The 20,303-nt window shown below is 44.5% G+C and overlaps 1 protein-coding gene across 2 annotated transcripts in view; it reads right to left on the minus strand.

The window, feature by feature from the left end:
- CACNA2D3 (calcium voltage-gated channel auxiliary subunit alpha2delta 3) overlaps positions 1-20,303 on the minus strand; it is a 913,362-nt gene that overhangs the window by 411,914 nt on the left and 481,145 nt on the right. For both annotated transcript variants that reach the window (XM_053599985.1, XM_053599984.1), the window contains exon 11: positions 13,935-14,048. In XM_053599985.1, the coding sequence (XP_053455960.1) occupies positions 13,935-14,048 (114 nt within the window). The remainder of the gene's footprint in view (positions 1-13,934; positions 14,049-20,303) is intronic.

The raw sequence follows: 20,303 nt of genomic DNA on the forward strand, positions 1-20,303 counted from the left end.
GGTTGTGGTGTTTGTAAAGTGCTCAGCAAAGTGCCTTCAGGAAGGCACTCCAGGCTGCGTGCCCAGCAGTGCTCCGGGAGCTGGGGCTACCCTACGGTGATAGCGTTCTGCCTCTAGCAGATGGACAAAAAACACAACTCACTTCTTTATGCCCTTTGCCTAATTTGTTACAATATGAAAATGTTCTCAATGAAAGGAATATAGTAACTAAGCTGGAAGCCAGGGGCAGGAAGTGACTTTAAATCCAGTAGTCAGGGTAGACCTCATTAAAACTGTGGTATCTGCATAAAGGACATAAAGGAAGTGAGGAGTGAGCCAATGTGGAAATCTGGGGGCAAAGTGTCTCAGACAGAGGGAATATGAGGGTCCGATACCCCACAGTGGCTGTGTGCCCAGCATTCCAAGAGAACAGTGGGCTGTCAAGAGGGCCTGAGGGGACACAGCCGAGAGGAGGGCTGAATAAGTAGGTACCCATTAGGCCAGGCTTTGCTGACCACCACTGGGCTTTAGCTCAAACTTGTCATGGACTGGGGAGCCAGTGGAAGTCTGGGGGTGTCACTAGCACCTCTCTAGTCTTCACGAGTTCTCGCTCCCAGTCCGCAGGTGGCATCTTCACTCTATTGATTGTCTCTTTTGCCAGGGGGAAGCTTGTTACTTTGATGTAGTCTCATCTATTTTTCTTTTGTTGCTTGTGCTTCTGGGGTCATATCCAAGAAATCTTTTGCAAATCATATGTGGTAAGGAGTTAATTTCCAAAATATATAAGAAACTCCTAAAACGCAATAGCAAAAAACCAAATAACCTGACTCAAAAATGGGCAAAAGACGTGAATAGACATTTCTCCAAAGAAGGCATACAAATGGCCAATTGGTATATGGAAAAACAGTAGGTGTCATTCATTACTGGGGAAATGCAAATTAAATCCATAATGAGACATCATCACACACTTGTCAGGATGGCTACATTTAAAAAAATAACTAGTGTTAGAGAGAAAATGGAATGCTTGTATATTACTGGTGGAGTGAAATTTGATTTAGAGGTTATAGAAAATTGTATGGCTATTCCTCAAAAAATTAAAAATAAAGGGGTGGCGCCTGTGGCTCAAATGAGTAGGGCGCCAGCCCCATATGCCAGAGGTGGTGGGTTCAAACCCAGCCCCGGCCAAAAAAAACTGCAAAAAAAAAACACACCAAAACTAAAAATAGAAAAACAATATAACCCAGCAATCTAAATTCTTTGAGTATATCCAAAGGAAGTAAAACATTGCAATCTCAAAGACATATCTGCATACCCATGTTCACTGTAGCATTATTCAGATAGCCAGGAAACGGAAATAAAACCTAATGTCCATTGACAGATGAATGGGAAAAAATGTTTTATATATATATATATATATATATATACACACACATACACACACACACATATATACATATATATAAAATAGAATCCTATCCATTCTTTTTTTTTTGCAGTTTTTGGCCAGTGCCAGGTTTGAACCTGCCACCTCCGGTATATGGGGTTGGCACCCTACTCACTGAGCCACCCTAGAATCCTATGCATTCTTAAAAGAAAGGGAATCCTACCATTTACATCAATATGGATGGACCTGAGAGACTTCTTGTGAAATGAAATAACTTCGTCACAGAAGGGCAAATGTCACATGATTTCTCTTACATGTGGCATCTAAAATAGTCAAATGTATAGAAGTAGACAACAGAATGTAGTTTCTAGGGGCTGGGTGAGGAGAGGGACGGTGGGGAGTGGTTGTCATTGGGTACAAACTTATAGTTAGGTAAGATGAGTAAGTTCCAGAGATCTGCTATACAACAAAATGTCTATAGTTTACAATATGGATTGTGCACTTAAAAATTTGGTAAGATGATAGATTTCATGTTAAGTGTTCTTATCACAAAAACAAAGCCAAAAGAAAGGGACACAAGGAAACTTTCAGAGATGATGAATATATTTATCACCTGAATGTGGTCATGGTAACATGAACGTATACATATGTCCAAAAGCATGAAATTATATGATGTGCAGTTTTTGTGTGCCAATTATAATTAAATACAACTGGGAAAGGGGCAAGTGTCGTTCTGGCTGCTGTGTGGAGACAGGCCACGTGCTGCCTGGCTCTGGTGGAACAAATCTATCTGAGAATTGGGAAGACACGTGATGTGACTGCAGCTTATGTGCAGGAATGAGGGTGGTGGGGGCGGTGAGGAGCACAGCTGGCTGCCAGGACCGAGGGCCCCTAACTCCCCATATGCAGGGCCTTTTCCTAACAGCAAGGGAGTGGTTTTGCCCTCCTTTTGGCCCTGCTTAATCCCCCTCCCTTCCTTGGCCCACCCTACAAAGGAAATGGCAGGAAAGTGGGCAACAGCTCTCCTGATAAGATAACATGAAAGATGGGGCTCAGCCTGAGCTGGCACTCCCAGGAGATCACCAGGCAGTTTCTGGCCACCTGCAGCAAGGAGCCTCTTAGAGACCTCCATTTACGGGAGTTCGGCCAGCTCACAGTCACAGTTCCTCACAGTCAGGCTGCTGTGAGGCTTCCCATCCAACCACCTATGGGGAAGTTTTGCCAAGGGAACAAATGAAGTAAGAAAATAACACAGGGCTGCTTAGGAAAGGTAAGGGCTTCCAAACCCACTCATCTCGCCACACACATTCCCAGTCTATCATGCTAAGTCCATATCCTATCCCATCTTCACAGCAGCACAGGCTGCCTGAGGAATACTACCTGGATACACCTGCTGTCCAGGCTCCCACCAGCCATAATCCTCTTCTTTATCACTAATATTCCCGGTATTCTTGTTATTCCACAAGGACACGCCAGATGCTGGGCGCTACTCCTATGTCCCGCACAACGCTCTTGCAGAGAATGGTGGTTCTTACCCTCATTTTCTAGATGAGGAAACTATAGCAGAAGGAGATTCACTCGCCTGTCCAAAGTCACCTACCTCAGAAACACTAAATCCTGGACACCCATCAAGATAGTCTGAGCCTTGACCCTACTGTAGATAAGGGATAAATAATACAAAAGCAACACTACTTTTCAAACCTCCTTTTCATATTTCATGAATACACACAGGCTTATCTTCCCTGAAGCTCTCTGAGTTGATGAACATTAGTTACCATTTGTCAGTAATTAATGATCAATATGGAATGATCAGATATTTCACGGGAGTTTGAAAAGTACCAAAAGTTTAAGTAAAAAAGATACTGCATATATATTTATTCATGAAATATGTAAAAAGGAAGACTTGGAAATGTTTCAAAAATGCAGTTGAAATCTTGCACTTTAATCTTCCCATAAGTCAGCCAAGACACTACATAAGATTAATCCATATTTATAGATAAAAGAGCACTTTCTATTTCCCACATCCAAAACATACTGTAACATCATCATGAATCCATTTAGTACAACTACATTTTTACTATAACAAAGAGATTGTAGCAATGCAGGTGGTTGCAAATTATGGTAACAATAATGATGAAATAGAGCCATCATGTCCTCTGCCTTCTATGTGCCCAGCACTGAACTTGGTCACACATCATCTTGCCTAATTCTTAACAACACTTCAAGGTATGTATAAATAGCCCCATTCTGCAGACGAGACACAGAGTTGTCAGCATCCAGACACCATCCTCTTTCCATTAGGCAGTCCTATCCTCCCACTCCCCACACATACCCTGAGATCCCTACTCAATAGTCCAAGAGAATAAAAACCCGGGAAGTAAGAACTAGACATATCTTTAGCTGGCAAATAATGCAGAACTTGTTTGGCAAGCTTCCAGTTATTACTGGGTATGCCAGCTAATCAGCTAATGTGTCTCTACCTCAAACCCGCTGGGCTCTGTGAGTCTGGGCCTGGGGCAGGGGCTCGTTTGGGGCTCTGAAAGCCATATTTCTGCTTTGGCAGCTGTTCCTGGCCTGCGTCTGCCCTAAGTTCTTGCCAATAGCGTCAATAGAGGTTGCTGTACCCAAGGAGGAAAGAGGGGGACTTGCTCCTTCCTGCTTGCTCCAGGCCAGCTGCTTATCCTCAACCCTTGACACAGCAGGCTTCTTCACTATGGCAGGGACAGTTCATTCCAGCAGCAGCGAACGAATCTAGCTGGTAGTTCCCCCAACACATACAAAATCAATCTCATTTCATCCTCCTCCAAGACCCTTAGCACTCCTTCCTCAAAGTCTGGGTCCTAGCCCCACACAACCCCCCTCTGAGCCCAGAGACCCCATGCTTGCCAGCTGGCATGCCTGGCAGAGGTGTAGGTCCCAGCCCCATGGGTCTTCTCCTCCCACCGACTAGAGGGGTGGTAGGTGTTTCTTGCACTCACAACTTCCATGATACCCTGGAGTCCTCTTTTGCCCTTCCATCTAACCAATACCTGATTGACGATTCTTAACATTAAATTCTCTCTGTTCAGATAACTGGTGTTTTCCCTCTCCCAGTTCAACCCTGCCTGGTCTCCTGGGAACAATATCACCCAGAGGAGCATTTCTGAGCACACTCCAGAGTAGTGAGCTGGAGTTATAGAAGGGGTGTTAAACCCCTCACAGCTGACAAGGTGTAGTCCTTGAGCCACCTACTAACACTCAGATTCCAGGGTCCCACCTCCACCTGCAGAGAATAGAATCCAAGCAACAGTTCCAGCAAGTTCCCCACTGCCAACCCCCCAGTGACTCAAATGTGCCATAATTGAGAGCACTCCATTGTGGCTACAGTGTGACAAGGATCAGAGACTCCCAGCTTCCTAGTGCCGGCTCTGGAGCAAGTGGCTTAAATCCTTGAATTCCCTCACCTGTAAAACAAAAATGCCAATCACAGTGCTGACCACAGGTGAACCTAAGCATTAAATACTGAGCTAAAGCAAGTAGAACACTGGGACTCTGACACAGGAGCAGGCCTTCCCTGAAGATCGGCTATGTAGATAGCCATTGACTGGGACACATGGGCTGGTCACCTGCAGGAGTGCACAGTGAAGAACCCAAAATTCCTTCCACCTGCTTTCTGAACTCAGTGGCACCTAGCAGAGGCCAAGGCGCCAATTCCAAGTCTAGAAGGAGAAACAGCAGTGTGGCAGCAGGGAAGTGGCCAGGCGCGGCCCTCAGTCCCTGACACGAGATGATTTCTCAATGGCTGGCAGCAGCCATGCCTCAGTGGGCCTTGTTCCTAACTTGTCTTGTCATGTTCTTCTTGCTGGAGTCACAAGATGTCTAATACCGGCAGAAGTAATTAAAAATAAACCAGAGACAACGAACCATTTCGACTTTCCCTTCAGCTGCAAGGAGGGCCTGCGTGAGCTCTCGCCGGGTGACTGAAAATGCCTTTCCCTGTCAAGCTGTTGACTGACCATGAGGAATGAATGTTCCTGCTGTTTCCCTCAGACAGCTGTAGGATTTATCACCCTTGAAAAAACACAGCAGTGACACAAACTCACACACAGCTCTCTGACCAAAAAATGTCTTCTGCTGCAGAAGCGGGAGAAAGACAGGGAGGAGAGAAAGAGGGAGAAGGGAAAAGAGAAAAGTAACCTCCCAAGTGAGCCCTGAAATAGAACAGCAGGGAGAAACAGCAGCACTGGGGAGCATCCACAGGAGGCCACCCAACCGCCAATGGCACTTATGACAGACAGAATTACTACCCAAATTAATACCAAGCAGCCCAGATCCAGCCGCCCTAAGCTGATGCACTTTCAAACCAATCAGCTCAAGTCTCTTCCCTGTTCAAAAGCCTCCCAGGGCTTGCCACTAGCCTTGTATGGAATCCAACACTTCACTGTGCCCAGAGGAGCCCAGAGGAGCTGGCTGCTGCCTGTCTTGGCAGCCTCTCTGACCCTTTCCTGTGCCCTCCCAGCTCCTGCCACCTGAGGGTCATCCTGCTCCTCCTGAGGCCCTACAGTTCCCTCTGCTGAAAACAGCCTTCCCCACTCAGCTCCCTCCCCTCCCCTTACACAGGCTCTCCTCCCAGAGGCTGGCCCTGGCCACCACCCCATTCTCTGTCTCAGGCCCTTGTTTGTCTTGTTCAGATGATTTATCACGATTTCAAATTAATTGCTCTACTTGCTTGTTACCTGTGAGCTGCTATCTCCTGTGATTGCCATGGGGCTGTCTTAGTCCCACACTCTCTGGATCTGTTACAGTGAACTACCACACACAGTGGCCCTTAGGAAGCACCTGTTGCACAAATGGATCACCCTCATGTGGCCACCAGCTTCCTCTATTTCCTCTGGCAACAGCCCTTGCCACCTGCAAGCCCCCTTATTAACCCCTTTATTAATTTCATCTATGGATGAAAGGTAGACAGAGCCAGGGTGGAGGCAGTGTGGGGGCTCGGGGGTGGGTAGGGCATTTTGAGAACACCCCAACTCCAGAAACAGTATATCTTAATGTTTTCCTATGTTTCCTGTGAGTTTTAGGTTTTCCCCGAAACCATCCAAAGGAAGGCAAAGGCGTCGTAAAATCATTTTAAAGTCAGAGAAGAAAACAATGTAATACAAGGGGGAAAAGAACCAAAAATTCCTTCCAAATTGCTTAAGGTGACTGAAGGTTTGGGCTCTTCAAAGGGTAAGCCTTGACCCAGCTCAGAAACTCTGCTCTCCACAGTGGCACAGGCCCCATGGGAAGTTCAGGAGTGACGGGACTCCTGAATTGTACAAAAAACCACCTCAGTGGCACCAAGTGCCACACAGACCACCAAGACAAGGCTGACTGGGGCTTTACCTTCCACATTATGCCAAAGGAAGAAAGCCTGAGGCAAAGCACCTGACAGTCCCTTCTCGGAAATGTATTTGACACCAATTCAAAGAACAGTGATTTCCTACAGAGTTCCACAGTGCTCCAAGCCAGGTCCCCTGAGTCATTCTGTGATCAAGGGCTCCCCTTTATACCCAAAGCAGGAGCAGCTTCTGTCCCCTCCTTAAAGTCCCCACCAAACCACCAAGGATCCGTCAAGGAACCTCCAAGGGCCCTGAGCCTCTCAAATGGCCTCAAAACGACTATCCTCACTTTTGTTCTCAAGGCAATGGATAATAAGGCACACAGCACACATCAGTGAAACAGCATTTACCTTTGAAGTTCTCCTGTCCTTTTAGAAGAGGAAAATCATTTAATCACCAGACAAGCTTGCGCTGGCCCACGCAATTTGCTTTCTTGCTCTCTGCCTGCAGCCAGATGGGTCTGATGGGTCTGAGATCACGGAGTCCCTGAATTTCTGCAGACCCTCCTATACTTGGGGGGGCAGGAGGCCAAGGAAATGAACTTCTTGTCCTGAGGACAATGTATGCAGCACGGACAGCTCTTTCCATATTCTGCTTTGCCCTTGAGATGTCTACACCCTGGTTAAGGGAACAGGCTTAGCATTCAACCACCAAAGGATCACATCAGCTCTACCAAATACTAGTCAGAAAACCCTAAATGTGCTTTGTAGGCTGTTGGTACCTCAATTTCCTCATTGGTGAAAAGGAGATAACAGCAGCATGTGTCTCCTGAGGTTTCTGCAAGAATTTAATACATCCCAAAGTATTTAGAACAGTACCTATGCTGGGCATTCAGTAACAATTAACTATCGTTAGTTTTGTTCTATGAATGTAGGTGTAAGACATTGGTTTAAAGCATTATCTTGTTGAGGGAAACACACAGGGGAGTAGAGCGGAAGTGCACAGAACATTCTAGCATTTTTGAGCCATGTGAAGGACAGTGACATCTGATAGGAGTGGACACTAGGCCTTGTGTCGCTGTTTTACTTGCAGTTGAAACAAAGATGCAGCTGTTATTTGAGAGTTGCAGGCTAAATCTTGCCCCCAAAGTATAAGCAAGGCAAAATAAGGGTTATTAACCCAAAGGAGGGTTGATTCTGCCCCCATAGTAACAGAGAGAGTTATGGGCTGTTAACATCCCCTAAAAATTCACACATTGTGAAATCCTAGCCTGCAATACGATGGCATCGGGAGTTGGGCCATTTAGGGGGTGATCAGGATTAGATAAGGTCAAGAGGGTAGAGCCCTCCTGAATGGGGTTGGCGCCCTAGTAGGAGGGCTTGCTTCCTCACTCTGCTTGGCACCACGTTAGGGCCAATGCGAAGTCAGCAGTCTGTAACCTGGGAGAGGCCCTCATCAGAACTATGTTGGCACCCTTACCTTGGACTTTCAGCCTCCAGAGCAGTGAGCAATAAATTTCTGTGGCTTGTAAGCCACCCAGTCTTTGGTATTTTGTTATATCAGCCTAAGCTATGTGACATGGAGTCTGCGGTTTCCCAAGTCTCTGCAAAGAGGGATTCTCTCCAGGGTGTTCCCTCTGGTAATCTGCTGTGGAATTCTGCTTGGTGCCCATGTCACCATGAAATCAGGGTTCTAGGGGCAGGCAAGTGTAACATTTATGAAGACCATGTGCTCTAGGCCCTGGGTTCCAGCCCTGCAGCCCACTCTACTTCTGTGCACCCTCATCACCCTGGCTGGTGTCCCAGGCCTGAGGACAGCAGTCATGGAAAAGCAGGGAGAGGGGAAAGTAAAGAGACCTACTCCTTGCAGAACAGCAGATAGGGACACTCAGCATTTGGGGAAGAAGGAGCATAGCAGGAAGAGAAGTATTTGCCATCAAGTCTCCCACACCCTCCATAATTTATTATGTAGCAAATGTCATTTATTCAAGTAGAAAAAAACAAAGGAATGGTAGAGAGAAAACACCACTACCAATTTCTGTTGAATTCAGCCAATGTATAAAATTCTGAGGATTTCTCAGTGACTCTTGGTCATACACTGGTTGGTTTAAATCTTTTCAAAAGTTCCTTTAGACCAGGGCTTGGCAAACACATCCTTAGTGAGCCAAGTATTACATATTTCAAGCCTTTCTGGCCAGAGAGTCTCTGCCACCATACTCAACTCTTCCCTCGGCCATAGACAATATGCAAATGAATGGGTATGACTACATTAAAATAATACTTTATTTAAGGACACTGAAATCTGAATTTCATATAATTTTCCATGTTGTGAAATATTCATCTTTCTGCTGACCATTTAAAAATGTAAAAATCATTCACAACTCACAGGCTGCAAAGCAAGCAGCAGGTAAGAGGCCAGATTTGGCCTATGGGTCATAGTTTGCCAGCCCCCTCCTAAAGTCACTTAACTTATATTTTCAACTCTGTCCACCTATCACTTCTCCATGCATCAGGGGGAAGTAATGATATAAAACGCCACAGCCTGACTTGTTTTTTTTGTTTTTCTGTTTTTTACTTCACTAGAAAGAGCCATTGCCTAGATGGCGGGCATGGCCATTTTTCTAATTTAAATGTATGCAACTTTACTTCTTGAACGGATCCTGGAATGACTCCCTTTGTTACTGAGGAGTTCATATTTTATTCCAAGTGTGTAAGAGCTGCAGTTAAGTCACTAACCACCCGATATTAGGCAAAAGTAAATGCTTCCAATAAATGAATAAATAGCTCATTTCTGCTCTTAGAAGTGGAATACTGGCAAGGGACATATTGCATAGGCAATCGTGGTGCTGCCTTCAAAGACTTGTATTTAAATCACCAATAACACATCCTTTCTTCCAACTTACTCTGAAATGTTTTATGAAGCAGTTGCCTTAAGCGGGGCCTTACTTAGGGGGTAGAAGACTTTACAAATGACATCCTGAAGTGCTCCCCTGGCCTGTTCTCCACTTCCTTCTGCTTCCCCTTTCTTGGAACCCTGCTGACAAGCTGTGAGAAAGTCTGGGCCACAGTACTGAGAAGAGTGGACGTGCAGGGAGGGCGAGATGCCTGGTGGAGACAGAGCCATGGAGAGAACAAGCAAGGACGCCAGCCAGGCTTCCAGGTGACCCTGCTCGACTCCGCCTGGGGCAGGGCCGCCACCTAGTTAACCCACAGAATCACAGAAATAGTAAATGGTCATTATTTTAAGGCACCATATTTTGAATATCCCCATTATTTGGGGGATATTTTATAGCTTTGCTATGGTAACAATTTTCTTTCCTTTCTCCCTTCTCTTTGCTTCTTGTATCTGTTTCATATTGTTGCATAACACATTATTTTAACTGCTATAGCTTAAAAGAGCACATTTATTATCTGTCCGTTTCTGCAGCCCAGGACTTGGGGCACTGCTGAGGTGGGTCCTCTGCTGATAGTCTCACAAGGCTGAAATCAAGGTGCTGGCTGGACTGTGTTTTCATCTGGAAGCTTGACTGGGGATGAATCTGCCTCTGAGCTCACTCGGAATATTGGCAGAATTGATTTCCTTGCAGCCACAAAAACAGAGGGCCTAGCTTTTTTCCTGATTGTCATTTAGACAAGACCACCCTCAGGTCCTAAAGGTTGCCTGCAATACCTTGCAACACAGCTTTCTTCAAATGGCCATTTACTTTATCACAACAGCAAGAAGAGTCTCTCTGCCTCAGAGAAGTCCAGTCTTTCTTTTAAAGATTTGCCATTATTGGGGGAGGGACACTATTAATAGAGGGACTTCACCTAGCAAATGCAAGCAGTATAAACTAACCCATTATACCCTCAATGATTCCCCAACAATAAAAAATAAAATAAAAACAAAAAAATAAAGATTTTCAATTAAATCAGGCCTGCCCAGAATAATACCCTTTTTGATCAGTTCAAAAACCAACTTACTTGAGACAGAATCCCTTCACTTTCAAAAGATTGGTATTGGTTAAAAGCAAAGCACATGTCCTGCCCAGAGTCAAGATGAAGAGATAGCACAGGACATATACACAAGGTGTGGGACTCAGGAAGGTGCCCAGCCTCTTTATACCACACTTCCTGACAGGGCTGGGATATAGTGAAAGGTAGTGAGATCATTCAGAAACAGGGAGCCCATCCTGACTCTTTAGACTTACTAAAGAATAAAAGTGAACAGACCCAGAAGCAGTTACAGTATTAGACATGAAGCCATACATCCTTTAATACAATTCCCAGGGATTTTGGAGTTTTGAGCTCAGGCAAGGACAAGATTGCCTCCGGCTGGAGGAGAAGAGGGAAAGCTCAGGGCAGACCTAACAGAAAACAAATCCCAGAGGCTGGGAAATACAGGCCATGCCTGGGAAACAGAGAGCACTTGTTTAATCTAGAGCTCTGGTCAAGGACTCCACACCTATGGGCAGGTAAAGCATATGAGTAAAGTGGCCTGCGAGGAAATGATGGGGAGTAGGGATGAGAGTCCCCACCAAAAGCAGCATGAATCCACTGCCGGGGCAGCGGGCAGCATTTCACAGCTCCAGCCATTTGCTGGGAGTGCAAAGTTGGCCCTGAAGTACCAGGCATGCCCCAGGATGACAGAAACTAAAACGTTAGAACTTTACATAGTCTCTCCAGATTTTAAAATGCCAATCAGTAATTGACAATTTTAAAAACAGGTAATGAGCCAAAAAACACACAGCTGTGCACTGACTTCAACTGAGGGCACACGCTCTTGAACAGGGAAGCACAGGGGAGCTGTATGGCTGAGCCCAGGGAGTAACTAGCCCCTGTTTCTAGTGGCTGTGGTTCCCCAAGTGTGGTCAGAAATGCAAACTCTCAGACCCCAGCCTGGGCTCCTGAATCAGAAGTTCCGGGTATGGGGCCCAGCAAGCTGTGACTGAATAAGCTATCTGGCTGCCCTGAAGCTTGCTCAAGTTTGAGAACCCCTGTTTTATGAGAATCAGATTCCAGCCTTAACATCATTTTTCTCTCTGCCGAACCCATCTCCTGCTTTTACTGTCTTGAAGACTGTCAACTATAGCATGAGATAACCTCTACTAAACAGCTAATGTTCAAAGTAATGAAGAAAGATGGCTGCTTAGACACTGCACATCATTACACTGTAACACAACGCTAATCACACGGGGGGGTGTGTGTGTGCAATTGTGCACATTGGGATTTTACTACGCGTACCCTCACAGGGCAGTTCATAAAGGAGGGACTGTATGAAGTATATGACTATCCAGAATAGGGCAGGTGAGAAGCGAACCTGCTATAAATTTCTAATCATATAAAAGACTCTCATGCTACAGAAAGAAAATCTGCTTCTCTTTGATAATACTTTATAGTAAATGAAATTGTTTCATGTACCGTCGGCATTTCCAGGACCCTGGTTTCAATTAATCCAAGAATGCAGCTGGTCTAAAATCAATATTGTCCATCTGGAAAGACACATTGAGATCTGTGTTTTGTCTGTAGTATTAGGACTATGCCTCTGCTCACAAGTAAGGACAGAATGTTCAAATACCACTATTCTTGGTCAAATGCTATCCATCGAGTATCACCAAGTAAGGGAAATTCATGTGAGTGAACATATTAGACTCACACGATAAAACATTTGGTATTAATGGAAGTGCTTATTACAAGGCCAGTTCACTTTTTTCTTCTTTTTTCTATTGGTCGTCCAAGGTCCCACCCCTGTTCACTGGCAGTGAGGCCTCCCGTCTGGCCCTCTCAGTCATTCAGCATCCAGTGGGTCTGTGAATTAGGACTGTCACATGCCCAGCACTGTGCTGAATGCTGCAGAGATAAACCTGTGTCCAGCAAGTTCTCTGTTCACATCAAGTGTGTTTATTGGGAACTAATTCTGGCTTCTATCTGGTCCTGGAAATCACCACCTAAAATACTGTTGGTATCTAAAAGCACTGTCCAAGTGAACTTTCATCTTACTGAAGTGCTAGGATCTAAACTCAGTGCATACGGTATGTCAAATTTATTCCTGGATACTCTTTGGGCAGGTGCTATGTCAGCCTGACCAGATCTTCCTCTGGCTTCCAAGGTGATGGCTGCCTTCAAGGTTGGGCACCAGGGGAAGAAGGTGACATCCAAACACCAGACTCACACTGGGTGAACGAGATGCTAGTGTTACAAGACACTGGTGGACCAAGAATGACTGAGGGGATGTGGAACAACATCTCATCTCACATTCCTCAAGAGTATGTGCTCTTTGCATACAGTGGAGGACAAAGTTATTATTTACCTTTTGTTTCTTTTTTCCAAGTGTGTATGGTTAGTTTAATTCCCAGAAGTTACAAATGCAAAACAGACAAAGCAGGAGGACTTGGCCTGGTCTATCTCATGTACCTATAGAGCCATCAGGATGGTGCCATTGGCACATGGAATGGGAAAAGACCTTTGCCATACCCTCAGAGCAGCACCCACTCTGACCTCTTTTCTCTGTTAAAATCCCACCATTTAGATGAGACAGTGGCCATCAGTTGCCCTGATGGGGCAATCCACCGTTGCCTACTAAGGAACTTGATAAAAACAGGGATTACTGGGCCACATCTCCCAGAGATATGGGGTAGGGTGAAGTATCCATAATTATAAAAATCTCCTTAGGGAACTGACATTGGCTAACAGCTAGAGGAACTTGTGGTTTCAAGCAGTCAAAAGACACCAAAAATATTGATGTTGGTTATTGATAAACTAACATATGGGGTCATCAGATTAATAAATGTCAACTTGGAAAATAAAGGACTGGAGTAGAGAACAGACAAGCTTTGACAAGAATGGGGAACAGCCTTAGGGGATAGAGAGAAGGACCTGGGTGGTAATGGGGAGGTACTTCAGAAACAAGATTGGGCCACAACAGCTGATTTCACCATTCTATAATACTGAACCTGACAAATAGTTCTGGCTCCAAGGAAAATTAAAAAAAAAAAAAAAAAAAAAGAAAGAAAAGAAAATCACTGCCAAAATGGTTGAAGCACACTTTACAATGACTCTTTTCACTGAACAGATCCAACCTCTCTTTACACATTTCTTCTCTCCTCCAACAGTTTCATTTTGAAAACAAGGAAAGCCAAAGTCTTCAGTTTTGGTCAACCAAAAAACACAAGGCCAGGAAACCATAGGTCATTATGAGATTACATCTACATGGAGCCCTGGTCCATGGCGAATCTGGAAATTACAGTAGTCTCGATGGACTCTACTGCATGGACAGCATCGATGTCAACTCACCTTTCGATCTGGCCAATTATATTTCGCAAAGATCGTATCATAAGTGTCCACTGCCCCGTCGGTTATGAGCATGATGGCCTGGCTGCAGATACTTCCTTGTCCTGTGTGGTTGAACTGTGGAAAGAAAGAAGTTCAAAATAAAACACACATCAGAGAGTTCTGTGTACCTGTGAGGCTTCAGAAGCATGTGGTCTGGGACTTAGAAAGTCTCTGAAAATGAGAGCTCATTGCACACCATGAAGATGCAACCTGCACCTTTCTGCTCTGATCACCATATTGGCTGTGACAAATTGGATCTAAAAACAGATCACACATAGGGTGAGAGGTAAGAGTCTAGGATGCATAACCTCTCTTACCTTCAATAATGGACTGCATTTCAGAAAACAAATTCAATGGAGTCAGAACAATAATCTTTTGGGGACACCCTATATGGAATGCAATGCTCTCTGAGAACCAACATGTCTTTTAAAATCTAAATGAGGCTGGTTTGAACTCCTTTTTAAGGGTTGTTAGCATGTAACATTATGTATTAGTCCTGTTAGTATGTACAGCATGTTGAAATTCTAGGATTGTGTTCACTGGCATGCAAAACCCTGGAGTTATTCAACTTCTAATTACGTTTATATAAGATTTTAAAAGCTCCCAGCCTTTGTGAGTGGTAGAGAGAATAATCAATGATGACTGCCAGAGTAACATGCTCTTCTCTTGAATTAGGGGTGAAAAAATTCCTTTAATGAAAGCTATTAATGAAACAATTCAAACCAACACCATGTCCTTTTAAAGCCCTACAATTACATGACAATGCTGAGGCATTAGAAACACACAAAGAGTCTTTAACCTTCAGTAGTTCATTATAATTTGTAATGTTTATTCATTCATTTGAAAATTATTTGCTAAGTGACCACATAGCACTGGGGATGAAACATACAAAGACCTCTTGTATAGCTTCATATTCTCCTTGGGAAACTACAAAAAAGGTAAACAGGTGAACTATTATATGTGGATGGATGGATGGATAGATGTGTGGATGGATAGATAGCATTGCCTTGTGTCCATACTGAAAAACAGCAAAACCAACTTAAAACACAAATGGAGTAAAATGAAATAGTGGAAAGCACTCAATCCCATCCCAACATCACGGCTGTGTGCCAGAGATAAGTTCTCCTTTCTAGGCATTCATTTCTTTATTTATTAAATGGGAATGACATTCTTATATGGTTGGTATGCTTACATGGTTGACATACTTACATGGTTAGTATTCTTACATGGTTAAATGCTCATTACATGCTGGGCTACATGTATAAACCTACTTAATCTCTACTAGCCTCTCAGGTAGGTACTCTCGTTACTCATTTTACAGGTAGGGAAACTGAGGTACGGTGAAATGAGCTATCTTGCCTCAAGACACACAGCTACTATCTGACCTAGCTGGGATTTGAATGCAGGCAGCCTGCTTCTAGAGTCTACTCTCAGATTCAGCATATCCCATGGCCTTTTAGCAGTAACAGGAAGGTCCTTGAGCAGATGTCAATACATGGTAGGGCTCCACAGTATTAATTTCCTTCTTCTGGCCCTTCTTGCTCCATCCCCTTTCAGGTTACAGGGTCACAGGACAGTCCCCAGGGCTACGACTGTGAGTGTGAATCTCCTTAAATTCTATGTCCCACTTACCTCACCATTAGTCCTGGCCCTGGCAGCCACTCCCACAACTCACACTGGACATGCACACATGAGTTAATGAGCAGGCACGATCCATGGTACTACCATGTTAGTAGGTTCAAACAAAACTAACGCCATCACACCACAGAGCTTCCCATATGACTGTTATTCTACTGTCTTTATTAACATAACTCACTATTCTAGAAAACACTTGTCCAGGAAGATAAAACTTGCAAATAACTTTATTGCTTGTTCCAGGAACTTTCTGAAAATGCCATTAACTCTTTGATAGAAAGCATCAGAGAACAACTGACACCCTAAGACTCTTTGAACCCCTGTCCTCAAAGTTTACCTCTTGCCAGCTACGTCCACCAACCTTCAACTGTGATAGGATTGTGACCTTACGTTAACAAAGCTTCCTCCCTCCTCTCTTGCTGAAAGGCCCACCACCTTCAACCAGACTTCAAAGACTGGATAAATATCCTGACTTTGTCCTTCTCACTTTGAGAAGCTACTAAGACTCTCTTATGGAAGTGCATTCTCTTCCTTACTACAATACAAAAAACAAACAAACAAACAAAAAACTCCTGTAAGCCTGGTCTTATCAACAGGTTGTTCTGGAGATGTTCTGGGGAGGGTGTACTGAACACAGCCTTCACACCACTGCATAAATCTAAGGACAATAGGCTAAATAAAAGCAATGTATGCTTCAGGTCGTAAATGTTCCAGGAGGGAAGAAAACCAGACCCTAGGGCTATTGCTCATGCAACTCATTTGGAAACATCTTAGAAAAACTTTCCTAAACCAGAGGAAAGAAAGAGGGGGAGCTGAAGATATCTGAGTCTATAGATTGGAAGAAAGGGCTGCTAGGAGCTGTTCATTTAAAAATGTTACTTTCCTCTCTGGCGAGGTCCCTGGTATTCTCTGCTGCAATCCGCAGTCAGAGAATTCTGAAGAATGCAATTAAATTCAAATGCTTTGATGAGTAATATCTCTTCTCTTCATATTTGTCTAAAACTTTTTTTATATTGAATAGCAAGAGTGATGAAAGTGTTTTCCATAATAATAACAATGACAAGGGCCTGTGATGAACTACAATTAGCTCAGTGATTCATCAGTTAGCAAGGAAAATTTCAATGCATCCTGACATTTAGAGCATTTGGTTGTGATTAACAGTCTTTGAAATGTCACCGAATTTTATTTAATTGGCTAAGAAAAATTTTTAAAAGGTAATCACTGCAAAGATCACATTCATTGCCAAAAAAGATAATTGCAGTTGTCACATGACAAGGTAGATGCTAACTACTGTAGCAAACTGGCTCTGTGTTCTTCCTGAATCTAATGAATATAGCAGCAGATCAATAGCTAGAAGGGGCTTAGAAGTTTATTCGAATGCTCCTTTCAAAGCCTTTGTATCAACAACTGCGAGCCTTTAAGTCACCCAAGCAGACACTGAAACTGAAATGCAGGTAATTGTAAAACAGAATTAACTCCATTTAATTGTCATAACCTCCGAGCCATTCTAAGCCCCAACCACAACCACAATTTCAAATGTGCATGTTTGTGTGTGTGTGCGTGTGTGTGTTCCTGTGCAAGTGTGTGAAATAGCTTTTCATATGGGCTTGCAGAGGCCAATAATACACAGGAAAAGAATTATATCACTTAAAGGTCATATTGATGAAGTAGAAAATAGATAGAAAGCTTCATTTTCATGGGAGATTAACCATCTCTCTGTCAAAGACAGCAAGAGATAAGATGGAAATTTTTTTCTTGATGGGATATATGTGCATTGAAACAAATAAAGTGCCAACTACCAACCAAACAATCTCAAGCAGGAACATTTTGTAACATGTATTGAGGCTTCAGTGTCCTGCTTTCCAGAATTCATGTTTAGCCCATCTGGTTTTGTGACTGGCCAGACTAAAGAGGGGTTTTTACAGGGAAAGGCAGAGCAAGGAGATGGGTGGCAGGTTTCCTTGTTCAAAACTATTTCCCTCACAAAGACTCAGATCAAAAAAATCCACTAGGGGGTGGTGATTTCTCTAGGTCCTACTGGTCCCACGGGATTGTGAGTATACTCACTCGAAGAACACAGTGACGTTCTGCCCAATAATGTGGTCAGGAGCTTGACTTCCACCCAAGAAGCTAATATTGGGGTCAGTGAGCATGACTTCCACACAGGATGCCAAGACAGAGCTCATGATGCAACATAAACTGTCCCTGGGTCACTAAGCTTGAGTACTGATATAAACACATTTTCAAAGGTCCAGTCACTGTAGAACTTCTCAAGGCCTTTAATATGTGCAAGTACATTGTATGTCTCTGAGAGGAGGATGGCCTCTCTCTGGCTTGATCACAATCTCTATGTTGCAGTATTCAACTGAACAGGCTTGGGAAATACTGGCTGAGGAGCATCTTGGAACACAAGTGGTAAATGGAAGGCATGAACAGAGAAAAGGTTCCTGGGCAAGGGACAGAAGAGAGAGGAAGATGAATGGAGCAGATGCCCTGAAGACTTGGGCAGGGATCAGGACAAAAGCATCAGAGCAAGAGCTGCGTCTAAAGACCAAAGTCTCAGTGGTCAAGGAGACCACACTTCTCAGCCCCTATTCTGCTGAAAAGGGGCCCGGCACTGCGTCAGCAGGCTGCATTCTCAACCCCAGGAGAAAGGGTCTACCAGGACCGCCTGGCGGACGTGTGACGTGCTCAGCTACACTGGCCCATGATGAGAAAGGCCGGCTCCACCCTTGATTCAATACTCAGCTATCACTCCCTGATAACTTAACAACTTTGAGCAAGGGACCTGACATTTTCATTTTGCACTGGGCCTTTTATTTGTGCAGTTGAGCTGAATCTATTCCTATCTTCATTTTATACATGAGATAAATAAGGGGGAGAGGAAAATCATTTTTTCAAGGTCACAGAGTAAGCTCTGACTAGCAGGGCTTCTCCGCCCAGCCCAGCTGAGTTCAGAGGCTATCCACGTAACCACACAGCAACAATCTCCTAACTCTTACTTCTTCACCACTGAGGCCGGAGAACAGGGACACAGAAACTCACTATGGGGCAGACGTCCAAATAAGGGGCTCCTCAACTCTCAGCTCAGAAGAACCTCCCGATTCTCAGCAACTAGGCTTTTGAGATAAAAAGATAGCAGATTTCCAAATTATGGCAAGCCTTTTCAGTGTCACCACCTGGAAGCACCCCGCTGAGACGCAGACCTCTGGGCCCTGAGAAGGCAGCTGCCCAGGGCTCACACCAAAATTTAAAGGTACAGCCTGGCCCTCTGCCCTGGCCTGCGATGCTTTTAAACTATTAAGGTGCTGATAACAGAATTCTTGTCCAAAACATAGACTCTTACCTAATTGTTAATTACCCGAAGTCCACAAGCCCTCAGAACAAGAAGAGAAGGAATAAGCCACGCTGACTTGGCTTGTTTTTCTTATTCCTTCCTTTTCTTTTCTCCTTTGCTGTCACGACACTGGCTCAGGACTGAGACCTAAATAGCCTTGTTAGTGCCAATAGGTCTTCTTGGTAAGGGAGAGTCTAGAAATCAGGGAGGTCCCTTTGCTTGTCACTGTAGTGAAGCAGTCAAACTCGAGTTTTGGTGTCAGGTGCAACTCACCACCACATCCCACCTGTGCAATGACGCCACTCCCTTCCCTGCTCTAGAGAGAAAATGTGTGCTTGCTGGTGCTCATCTGTGGACTGCTTCATTCTTGTTTGATTTCTCTGCTTTTCCATTCCCTATACAGTTAGTTCCCTGAACTACACTCCCACTATTTGAACTACCTTGAGTAGTTTCTGTTTTTTCTGCTTTCTACCCTCTTAGCTGCTATCTCCCTAAGCCGAGCCACCATAATCTTCTACCTAGGTAACCGAATGGCCTCACCGCTATTGTCCTTGCCCTCCTAGAGTTACTTCTAAACACGGCAGCCAATAAAATGCCAATGAAACCCCAAATCAGGCCATTCTGTGCTTGGACTCTCCAGTGGTTTTCCATTCCACACAGTGAGAGTCAAAGTCCTCACTAGTGTCTCTGAGACTCCACAGGATCAGCCCCTCTAGTTCCATGATCTCATTCCCTGGCACTCTCTCTCACCCCCTGGCTGTCCCCACACTGGTCTCCTTGCTGTATTGTACATGTGCTAAACTTCCCTGCTCAGGGCCTTTGCATCTGCTGTTCCTCAAGACCCCTGCATGGCTGCTCTCTCACCTCCTTCTCTCCACCAGAATCACTACATCAGTTAGAACTTCCCTGACCTCACTGTATAAAGCAGCACCTCTCTCTCCTCCCAGCACTCTGACCATGGCAGAACAACAGTGCTCTCATTCTTCATAGAGCTACCCATCTCATCTGTCTCTTCCCACTAGAACTAAAGGTCAGCAAATGTTTGCTGTAACTCTACAGAGTAAGCATCTTAGGCTTTGTAGCTGATATAGTCTCTCCGTCACAACTACTGAACTCTACCCTGTAGGGCAATGTGAAATGCAGTGCCAGGGACAATACATGAATGGGAGGCATGGTCATGTTCCAACAAAACACCATATTTACAAACACAGGGTGCAGGCTACATTGGGCCCATAGGCCATAGTTTGCTGAGTTTTGCACTAGATCGTGAACTATTAGGCAAAGGTTACCTCATCTTCTCACTGTTGTATTACCAGGGTCTGACATAAAAAAGGCATGTAACACGTGGTCCAGGTGCA

Source organism: Nycticebus coucang, chromosome 8 (assembly GCF_027406575.1).
Source record: "Nycticebus coucang isolate mNycCou1 chromosome 8, mNycCou1.pri, whole genome shotgun sequence".
Classification (NCBI taxonomy): domain Eukaryota; kingdom Metazoa; phylum Chordata; class Mammalia; order Primates; family Lorisidae; genus Nycticebus; species Nycticebus coucang.